This window comes from Gekko japonicus, unplaced genomic scaffold (assembly GCF_001447785.1).
Source record: "Gekko japonicus isolate JY-2015 unplaced genomic scaffold, Gekko_japonicus_V1.1 scaffold5022, whole genome shotgun sequence".
Taxonomy (NCBI): domain Eukaryota; kingdom Metazoa; phylum Chordata; class Lepidosauria; order Squamata; family Gekkonidae; genus Gekko; species Gekko japonicus.
Genome location: NW_015168188.1, coordinates 47,383 through 58,354, shown reverse-complemented (window position 1 = coordinate 58,354; position 10,972 = coordinate 47,383). Strand labels below are relative to the sequence as shown.

Below are 10,972 nucleotides of genomic sequence, written 5' to 3'. Positions count from 1 at the left end.
TTCACACAGCCAATGGATCCCTGCTGGTGCTTCCTCAAGGCCTCCCTAGACCCGCTTTCCTTCCCCCTCTGCACGTGCAGCTCCTGGCTCACGCCACCCCTCAGCCCTGATTCAGCTGAGACTCCCCCCCCGCATCTGCCACTGGCATTCGGGGGGGTTGGGGGGTCATTTCCAAAGGAAGGGCCAGAGGTCCCAGCTGCCCTGCCCCCCCCCCCCCCCCCCCCCCCGGCTAGGGTTCTATCAGCCTCTTCTTGAATCTCTCTTCCTCCAGCCTTTTCCCCATCTGCTACAGAGCATGGATTCAAGCATTTCACCTGATTTTGCAGTCGTCCGAAGCGGTGACAATAAGGCTGAAATTTGAAATCTACTGTTCAGAGCAAAAACTAGATCACCCGGGGGTGTGTGTGTGTGTTACCAAGCTGTGCCAACAACTGTACCACTACTGGCACCGACAGTACCAACGGCGCCGCTAACCGAGGCTAACTGAGGCTTTACAGCTGGGTGTGAGGCGGTGGACAGTGTCCAGTTGACAGCCGATATCGGAAGACTCGCCATCTTTTAATATAAGTTGTATGATGTGTGTGCCTCCAACTGTCCCGTCGATCGAAGAAATTGCTTTGGCGGGCACACGAGAGAGGGCCTTTTAAGTGGCAGCCCCGCAATTATGGAACACAGAGAAGAGTGCCTGCACCCCCCTCTCTCGATCTCTAGGAAGCAGCTAAAGACGTGGGGTTTTTTCGGGACCGCATTTGGTTAAGTACGTTTACTAGCAGTCCTGAGCAGTGATTTTAAATTCTGGTTTTATGTTTTCGGACTATTTCATTCTATTGTTTTATGACTGATACGATCATGAAATTATTCGGAGACCATCTTGTTTTCATGGAGCACTTTATTCTTGTTTTTGTTGTTATTTAATGGTTTTGTTTCATCTTGTTTTTATGCATGGGCCTGTGCCAGTATCGCGGGTCCCACTTCTTGTAAATACATAAACCCAATTCACCTAAAATGTGGTGTTGGATGAGACTCCCAGGTACACGAAAAAAAGACAAATAAGCAGGTTCTAGATAGAATCAAGCTAAAGCAACTACACTGAGGGCTCTCAAAGTTTGGTCCCATGATGTGAAGATGAGAGTCCCTGGAAAAGTCAATCATGCTAGGAAAACCTGAAGGCAGCAGAGGAAGAGGGAGACCCAACGTGAGAGGGATTGGCCCGGTCAAGGAAGCCACAAAGGCCCTTCCGTTTCAAGACCTGAGTGAGCCTGCTAACAATAAGACGTTTTGGAGGCTGCTCATTCAAAAGGTTATGAATTCGCAGGGCCACCGGAAGTCGGAAACAACTCGACAGCAGTGAAAACACACCACGAGCTGTTTCGAGCTCTGTTGGGAAGAAAGGGACCGAGCAAATGTTTTAAAAGAGTGAATCAAAGACTTCCTGAGCCTGAGAGACTCCAAGGGCTTGCCCGAGTTCTGAGAGACTCGGACAGGAGGAGGAAGAGGGAAGAGCGCGGCGGGACGCCCTGCGTGAGGAGCGCGGCAGAGTCTCCATCTTGGGAGCGCCTCCCTGCGTGAAAAGCTCTTTGCGGGCAGAAGCAAGGAAGCAAGAGCACGGCAAGGGAGAGTCAACCCTTTCCCCCTGTGGAGTGCCGGCCTTCCCTGGCCCCTCGGGCTGGATGGTGCCTAGCAACCCCCATCAGCATGAAAAGCTGTAGCGGTGACGAGGGCAAAAGGGCACCATGGGGAAAGGGGCTCCATGGTTTGATTGCCACATTCTGCCCAGAGGGCTCCCCCCTTGCCTCCCGGCTGCTTCCTTCTCCCGTGGAGCTTCTCCTCCCTCCCTCGAGTATTGCGGGTCCCCCTTCTGGTAAATACATAAACCTGATTAACCTAAAATGTGGTGTTGGATGAGACACCCAGGAACATGAAAAAAGACCAGGGCTATTTTTGGGCAGGAACGCACAGGAACGGAGTTCCGGCTGGCTCCTGAGTTAGCCACTCCCAGCAGGAACTCATTAGCATAATAGGCCACACCCAGCAGCAGAAACTCATTAGGATTGGCTACGTTAGGGGTGTGTGGCCTAACATGCAAAGGAGTTCCTGCTACAAAAAAAGCCCTGGGTCTTGACAACAAACAAGGTAAACAGAATAAGAAGGGAAAGGTGGGTGTGGCTGGATGTCCACACTTCTGGTAACATGGGGGTGCGGCCTAATAGGCTAATGAGTGGTGCGGTCAGGGTGTGGCCTAATATGCTAATGAGTTTTGCTGTTGGGTGTGGCCTATTATGCTAATTAGTTCCTGCTGGGCTTTTTCTACAAAAAGACAAATAAGCAGGTTCTAGAGCGAATCAAGCTAAAGCAACTAAACTGAGGGCTATCAAAGTTTGGTCACATGATGTGAAGACAAGAGTCCTTGGAAAAGTCAACCATGCTAGGAAAATCTGAAGGCAGCAGAGAGAGAGGGAGACCCAACGTGAGATGTATCGGCCCGGTCAAGGAAGCCGCGGCCCTTCCATTTCAAGACCTGAGCGAGCCTGCTAACAAGAAGACATGTTGGAGGTTGCTCATTCAAAAGGTTATGGATTCACAGGGCCACCAGGAGTCGGGAACGACCCGGCAGCACTTAAAACACACACCACGAGCCGTGCCGAGCTCTGTCAGGAAGAAAGGGACCGAGCAAATGTTTTAAATAAGAGAATCAAAGACTTCCTGAGCCTGGGAGACTCCAAGGGCTTGCCCGAGTTCTGAGAGACGCAGACAGGAGGATGGAGAGGGAAGAGCTTTTGTGGCGGAACGCCCTGCGTGAGGAGCGCGGCAGAGTCTCCATCTTGGGAGTGTCTCCCTGCGTGGAAAAGCTCCTCGCGGGCAGAAGCAAGAAAGTGAAAGCACGGCAAGGGAGAGCAAACCCTTTCCCCCTGCGGAGTGCCGGCCTTCCCTGGCCCCTCAGGCTGGACGGTGCCTAGCAACCCCGTCAGCATGAAAAGCTGTAGCAGTGACGAGGGCAAAAGGGCACCGTGGGGAAAGGGGGCTCCATGGTTGGACTGCCACATTCTGCCCAGAGGGGCTCCCCCCTTGCCTCCCCACTGGGAGAGCCAGTTTGGTGTAGCGGTTAGGAGCGCGGACTCCAGTCTGGGAGAGCCAGGTCGGGGAGTGAAGGGCGGGGTATGAATCCAATCTCTTCTTCTTCTTCTTTTACCTCACAGAGGGTGTCTGTGGTGGGGAGGGGAAGGGAGAGGAGTTTGTGAGCTGCTCTGAGACTCCTTCGGGTAGTGAAGGGCCATGGGGTATGAATCCAATCTCTCCTTCTTACCTTGCCCTTGGGTGAGGCGGCTGTCCTGGGGGACCTCCGGCTGCTGCCCCGGGGGGAATTTTTCGGAGTCACTTTCCGGTTGGCCCCGCGGCGCAGAAGGCTGTTGCCTATTTTCTTCGGCGTGTTGAGGATGCTGAAGGCCAGCGACTGGCGCCTCTCGGTCTGCAGTTGAGAAAGGAGCACGTTCGTTCTGGGATGTTAGGGTCTTGTCCCCCCCCCCCCCCCAAGCCCTTAAAAACTGCAGGATGAGGGAGCCCACTGAACATAGGAACACGAGAGAAGCTAAGGTTGGATCAGGCCAATGGCCCCTCCGGTCCAACACTCTGTGTCACACAGGGACCAGAAATACCAGTGCCATCAGGGGGTCGTTTTGAAGACCTGGTGGCAACACACACACGTAATCACCAGAAAGATCCAGCTTCAGAGAATGTTTCGGAAACATTGGATGTAGCCAGTTCGGTGTGGTGGTTAAGTGTGTGGATTCCAATCTGGGAGAACCGGGTTTGATTCCCCACTCCTCCACTTGCACCTGCTGGATGACCTTGGGCAAGCCATAGTTCTGTCAGAGCTGTTCTCGAAAAAGAGCAGTTTCTGTCAGAGCTCTCTCAGCCCCACCTACCTCACAGGGTGTCTGTTGTGGGGAGGGGAAGGGAAAGGAGTTTGTAAGCTGCTCTGAGACACCTTTGGGGTAGTGAAGGACTGAGTGTAAATCCAATCTCTTCTTCTTCTCATAGATAGACAGACAGATGGATACATATTGAGAGCCAGTTTGGTGTCGTGGTTAAGTGTGCGGACTCTAATCTGGGAGAACCGGGTTTGATTCCCCACTCCTCCACTTGCACCTGCTGGGTGACCTTGGGCAAGCCCTAGTTCTGATAAGAGCTGTACTTGAAAAAGAGCAGTTTCTGTCAGAGCTCTCTCAGCCCCACCTACCTCACAGGGTGTCTGTTGTGGGGAGGGGAAGGGAAAGGAGTTTGTAAGCCTCTCTGAGTGAAGGGCGGCATATAAATCCAGTCTCCTCTCTCTCTCCTCTTCTAGTGAACTGAGCAGGGCTTGGCCCTAGCAGCTACATGGGCTGGCACCCACCGCATATGGGATAAGCCATCCATTGACTAAATGCGGCTGTCTGTGCGCCGCAGCACACCGCATTCCAACAAGGCGTTGGTGCTTCGCTAGCGGCATTCTACCTGTAAAGCAGACACACACACCCCGCGGCCACACTGTTCCCATTTTACAGGTGGGGAAAACTGAGGTCGAGAGGGAAACTTTCGCCTGGGGATCCAGTGGGGAACTGAGGGCTTAGCGGGGATTTGAACCCAGGCAACAGTCTAAATTTGGCACAATGGGTTGCCTGGCTTGGGGCAATCCAGTGCTAAGATTTCTCGAGGGAACAGTGGAGGTTATGAGGTGGAAGGGGGGGGCCCACAGGACGCAGGGACCAGTGTTCCCTCTAAGCTGAGTTAGTGTGAGCCAGCTCACAGTTTTTTAGCCTCCGGCTCACACAGTTTTGTCTTAGCTCAGGAAGGAGGGCTCCAGAGCAAACTAATTTGTGCAGTAGCCAAACTGCTCGCTCACAACTTTAATGCTCGTTGCTCACAAAGTAGAACTTTTGCTCACAAGACTCCACAGCTTAGAGGGAGCATTGATGGGGACTGGAACCTGAAGGGGGAGTAGCAGAAACTAAGCATGGAGATCTGAGGGTGTCGTTCCCACCCCCACCCCCGATGACAAGAAGTTTGCATTGCTGGACAATGTCACTCACCCCGGGGTATGACAGCTCCCCCCCCCCCCCCCCACCGCACTCCCCGCAGCGAGAGATTAGAAGCCTCTCCCTCTATGAGCCCCGAAGGGCTTTACGATCTGCCAATCAACACCTTCTGGTGGTCGCCATCCCCGGGAACATCCGCCTCGCCTCGAGCCGGGGCCTTTTCAGCCCTGGCCCCCACCTGGTGGAAATGAGCTCCCAGACGAGATCAGGGCCCTGCGGGACCTTTGACAGTTCCGCAGGGCCTGCTAGATGGAGCTCTTTCGCCAGGCTTTTAACTAGGGCGACGGACGGTCCCTCCCTCTTTACCGGGGCTCCCCTCAACGGGTCAGAGCTGCACACCAGAGTTGGCATCTGTGAGGTTTTAATGCCAATGACAACGGCACCGGACGAAGGCCACGGTGGTATCTTATTGGTGTTTTAATTGTATTAATTGTGTACATTCTATTTTTATCAAATTTCATGGAACCCGCCCTGAGCCTGCCATGCGGGGAGGGCGGGACGTAAGTCGGATAAAAATAAAAACAAATAAAGATTTCACCAGATAATTTTCAGAAGTCAGAAAAATACTTGATTGTACACGTCTTAACTGTGGCAAGAATTATATTCGCAAAAACATGGAGACAGGAAAGGATGCTATCAAAGCAAGAATTTATCAATAAATTTATGGAGGCTGTAGAATCAGATAATTTTAATTTGAAATGACAAGGAAGAGAAGAATCCATTCTCTTTAAAAACTGGTCATGTGTACATGAATGGCTAGAGAGCTTCTGTTGAATTATAGGTCACAGAACGTGATTATAGTTAACGTGATTATAGTTATTGTTAGCCGCCCTGAGCCTTCGAGGGCGGGATACAAATCTAAATAATAAATAAATAAATAAAATAAACCCTCTAGCTGCCATTTTTTCTATATTTTCTCCAGAAAAGCAAAGGAGAAAGGGAAAGTCCCTACTGTGTTGTGTTTATGTTTGTTGTGCTGGATTGTTTTTTCCTTCTTCTTTTTGCTGTTTGTTGAAATACAATAAAAGAGATTAAATAAATAAATAAAATAAAGTGGAGGTGGAAAGGAGATTGTAAGCCGCTCTGAGACTCCTTTGGGTAGTAAAGGGCAGGGTATAAATCCAATCTCCTCTTCTTCTCATAGATAGAGAGACAGATGGATACATATTGAGAGCCAGTTTGGTGTCGTGGTTAAGTGTGTGGACTCTCATCTGGGAGAACCGGGTTTGATTCCCCACTCCTCCATTTGCACCTGCTGGGTGACCTTGGGCGAGCCGTAGTTCTGATAAGAGCTGTTCTTGAAAAAGAGCAGTTTCTGTCAGAGCTCTCTCAGCCCCACCTGCCTCACAGGGTGTCTGTTGTGGGGAGGGGAAGGGAAAGGAGTTTGTCAGCCGCTCTGAGACTCCAAGTGAAGGGCGGGGTATAAATCCAATCTCTTCTCTTCTTCCCTGCCCTTCCCGCTCCCCCTGGCCCTGCCTGCTGAAGGAGCCGCCGGTTCCCCGCCCACGCCGCTCACCTGCTTCTCGGCAGCCTGGGCTGCCCCCTTCTTGCCCCCCGCGAGGGAGCCGCGCTTGACCTCCTCGTTCCGCCGCTTGGGGGTCTGGGGCCGTGGGAAGCAGATGGAGGACTTCTTGGCCTGCAGCGGGGTGGGGTGGGGGAGAGACAAGAGAGTTGGCACTTCGGGCAGAAGCCGCGCAGTCGGGGGAAACTGGCAACACTTACGGAAACACGAAGGAACTCACCCCTTCCCACTGCCCCCCAGTCCTGCTGGGTGGCCGAGGAGGACAGAAGGGAGGAATCCCAGGGAGGCAGGAGAGGGAGGGAGACTTGACTGCCGGCAAAGGTCCCTTCTGCTCCGGAGGAGGAGTACACACACCCCCCCGGATGTGCTAGCTCTCCCCCGTTCCAGGGTGCCTTTCTCCACAAAGGAATCTCCGCTCTCTTCCATCATGCACTTCCCTGCCCCACCCAAGCTTTCAGAGGTGAAGACCATCCAGTCCCACATTCTGCGTCACACAGAGGCCAAAAACACCAGGGGCCATCAGGAGGTCCAGCAGCGGGGCCAGAACTCCAGAAGCCCTTCCACTCTTGCCCCCCTCCCCAAGCACCGAGAATACAGAGCATCCCTTGCCCCCAGACATAAGAACATAAGAGAAGCCCATGTTGGATCAGGCCAATGGCCCCTCCAGTCCAGCACTCGGTGTCATACAGAGGCCAAAAACACCAGGGGCCATCAGGAGGTCCAGCAGCTGGGCCAGAACTCCAGAAGCCCTCCCACTGTGGCCCTCCAAGCACCGAGAAGACAGAGTATCACTTCCCCCAGACATAAGAACATGAGAGAAGCCAATGCTGGATCAGGCCAATGGCCCACCCAGTCCAACACTCTGTGGCACACGGTGGCCAAAAACACCACGGGGCCATCAGGAGGGTCCACCAGCAAGCCAGGAGGGGCAGCCCCCATGTGTGTGCCTGAAGACCCACCGGGGGAGAGGGGACCCTCCACTCTTTTAGCACGCCAGGATGATCACCTTGAGGGGTCCCTCCTGTGGGCCTCAAGGCAGGTGACAGATCTAGTAAATGGGACGCGGGATGGGGTGGTGTGGTGGAGTCTAGGGCTGGAATATCCCAAGTCGGTTGACAAAGGAAGCTTGGAGTCTTGAAAGCTCACGCCCCGAAAATCCTGTTGGTCTCCCATGGGTGCCAGCTCACAGTTCTTTAGCCTCCAGCTCACACATCTCTGTCTTAGCTCAGGAAGGCTGGGGCTCCAGAGCAAACTAATTTCTGCAGCAGCCAGATCGCTCGCTCACCACTTGAATGCCCAGGAGCTCACAAAGTAGAATTTTTGCTCACGAGACGCTACAGCTTAGAGGAGGGAGCCTTGCAGCCAGTGTTCCCTCTAAGCTGAGCGGGTGTGACCTAGCTCACCGCTTTTTAGCCTCCAGCTCACACATTTTTGCCTTAGCTCAGGAAGGACGGGGCTCCAGAGCAAAATGATTTAATGCAGCAGGCAAATCGCTCGCTCACCACTTTAATGCCCAGCCGCTCACAAGGTAGGATTTTTGCTCACGAGACGCCACAGCTTAGAGGAGGGAGCCTTGCAGCCAGTGTTCCCTCTAAGCTGAGCGAGTGTGAGCCAGCTCACAGTTCTTTAGCCTCCGGCTCACACATTTTCGCCTCAGCTCAGGAAGGAGGGGGCTCCAGAGCAAACTAATTCATGCAGCAGCCCAACCGCTCGCTCACCACTTGAATGCCAGGAGCTCACAAAGTAGGATTTTTGCTCACAAGACTCCGCAACTTAGAGGGAGTAACGACTCCCTTCTTCGTGCCCACCCCACCTCCTGGCTTGCACACATCGGTTCTTCCCACTCGCTGTCAGCTAAGCTGCCATGAGTAAGGAGAGGCTCTCTAATTGTTATGCATTCCTTCCCATGCGCTTAATTGCTTCACAGCTGCAACGCTTATCTGTAAAGAGTTACTGGAGGAGTTGTGGTGTCTACCTTTCGTGGGATCGTCCTGGTTCCCAGCTTCGCTACCGCTAGAGACTCTGGCCGTCTCCCACACGCGGGAGCCCATCTAATTGGGTATTGCTAGGAGGGGTGTGTGCATATGAATGCCCTATATCCTATTATGCGCATAGGTAGTCCGCCATTCCTAACAGTGTTCCTGTTACTGCATCTATGGCTTTTCAATAAAGGTAAAACCTTCCTGGAAGCGTGTACTTCATTGTTTTGCTGTGGACCCTGACACTTGCCGGAATCCCCAGGCCGGCCCCCCCCGCCACGAGCAACTCCCCCCCCCCGCTGGCTCGAGCCCACCGTTCCCCGTTCCCCTCCCACCCACCACGAGAGGCTGCTGCCGGGCGGCTCACCTCCGGGGTGCCGGGCCCCTGCTGGGACTCCGTCAAGCTGCGCTTCCTCTGCTGCCGGGTGGCCACCCCTCCGGCCCCCCAGGCGGAGCTCAGGGTGCTGCGGCGGGTCATGGGGCCCTCCGCGATCTGGGAGGGGAGCATGCTGGCGCGCCGGAGCGTCTCCTTGGGGTCTCCGGTCTTCATCTCCTCGTCCGTGATGCTGGTCAGGGACTGGGAGGGCTGCAGAAGGGGGGGTGGGGGTGGGGGGAAAGAGCGCCGTCAGACAAAGGACTCACACGTAGAAGGAGAAGGAGAGATTGGATTTACACCCCTCGCCCTTCACTACCCAAAGGTGTCTCAGAGCGGCTTACAAACTTCTTTCCCTTCCCCTCCCCATCACAGATGCCCTGTGAGGTAGGTGGGGCTGAGAGAAGAAGAGAAGAGATTGGAAGAGAGAGAAGAAGAAGAAGAGATTGGATTTCTACCCCGCCCTTCACTACCCAGAGGTGTCTCAGAGCAGCTTACAAACTTCTTTCCCTTCCCCTCCCCATCACAGATGCCCTGTGAGGTAGGTGGGGCTGAGAGAAGAAGAGAAGAGATTGGAAGAGAGAAGAAGAAGAAGAAATTGGATTTCTACCCCGCCCTTCACTACCCAGAGGAGTCTCAGAACGGCTGACAAACTCCTTCTCCTTCCCCTTCCCACAACACACACCCTGTGAGGTCGGCGGGGCTGAGAGAGCTCTCCCGAGAACTGCCCCTGAGAGAACAGCTCAGAGACAACTTGTGACTGAAGGAGAAGAGGTTGGATTCATACCCCACCGTTCACTACCCAGAGGAGTCTCAGAGAAGCTGACAAACTCCTTTCCCTTCCCCTCCCCACAACAGACACCCTGTGAGGTAGGCGGGGCTGAGAGAGCTCTCTCTCGAGGACTGTTCCTGAGAGAACAGCTCTGAGAAGACTTGTGACTGGCCCAAGGTCACACCAGCAGCTGCGAGTGGAGGAGCAGGGAATCAAACCCGATTCTCCCAGATTAGAGTCCACGCTCCTAACCACTACACCAAATTGGCTCTCTACGCCAAACTGGCTTACCTTCTCTCACGAGGTTAAGATCCACTGAGGCAAAGCGATGTTTTTTGAAAAGCTGCACAGCCAACCAAAAGCCCTGCTGGGCAAAAGCCTCACCTTGCCTGACCCACTTTCTAAAAACACCTGGTGGGTGCTGGGAAAGGTGTTGGCAGGCACCGTGTTGGGGACCCATGATCCGCGGACTCCCTAAAAGAATCCGGCCAGAACCGTGCTGGAAACTGGCCCTCCGGACACAATGGAGCTTTGCTGTGCTCTAGCCGGATCCCGTGATCCACGCGTACTTACTCTGGACTCCAAGGGGTAGCAGGTCTTCAGGTGAGGTGGACACACCCTGTTGCGCTGCTGCAGCTCGGCGATGCGGTTCCACTCGTCCAGGTGATCCGGTTCATCCTGGCAGGTTCCCAGGTACAGGCTGCTGTGTCCTGAGAGCAGGGGGAGCGAAAGGGAGATGTTTATGCGACTGACACGTCAAGGACACCGCCAACGAGAAGTCGATGAACCAAACTGAAAGGAGCAAGAGCCCGGTGGCACCTTGAAGACTGGCGACATTTGTGGCAGGGGAGTAGCTAGCCTGAGTCAGGGCTCACTTCTTCAGTGACTCGCGGAAGCGCCTCCTCGGCCACAGATTTCGTTAGTCTCCAAGGAACTCCTGGGCTCTTGCTCCTCTCTGTGGCTAGAGACGAACCAACACAGCTCTCCGTCTGGGCCCACACTGAATATCACAAGATGGACAGACTCTCCTCACCGGGGAGATTGGATTTCTACCCCGCCCTTCACTCCCCGAAGGAGTCTCAGAGCGGCTGACAAACTCCTTTCTCTTCCCCTCCCCAGTCCCCACCACAGACACCCTCTGTGAGGAAGGTGGGGCGGCTGAGAGCTCTTTCCAGAACTGCTCTGAAAGAACTTGTGGCTGACCCAAGGTCACACCAGCAGCTGCATGTGGAGGAGTGGGGAATCAAACCTGGT

At 54.1% G+C, this 10,972-nt stretch overlaps 1 protein-coding gene across 2 annotated transcripts in view; it reads right to left on the bottom strand.

The window, feature by feature from the left end:
- The window catches only part of NUMA1 (nuclear mitotic apparatus protein 1), a 55,205-nt gene that overhangs the window by 5,262 nt on the left and 38,971 nt on the right, over positions 1 to 10,972 (bottom strand). For both annotated transcript variants that reach the window (XM_015414991.1, XM_015414990.1), the window contains exons 18-21: positions 10,292 to 10,428; positions 8,941 to 9,159; positions 6,589 to 6,708; positions 3,305 to 3,466 (exon numbers count right to left, since the gene is read on the bottom strand). In XM_015414991.1, coding sequence (XP_015270477.1) covers positions 3,305 to 3,466; positions 6,589 to 6,708; positions 8,941 to 9,159; positions 10,292 to 10,428 — 638 coding nt within the window. The remainder of the gene's footprint in view (positions 1 to 3,304; positions 3,467 to 6,588; positions 6,709 to 8,940; positions 9,160 to 10,291; positions 10,429 to 10,972) is intronic.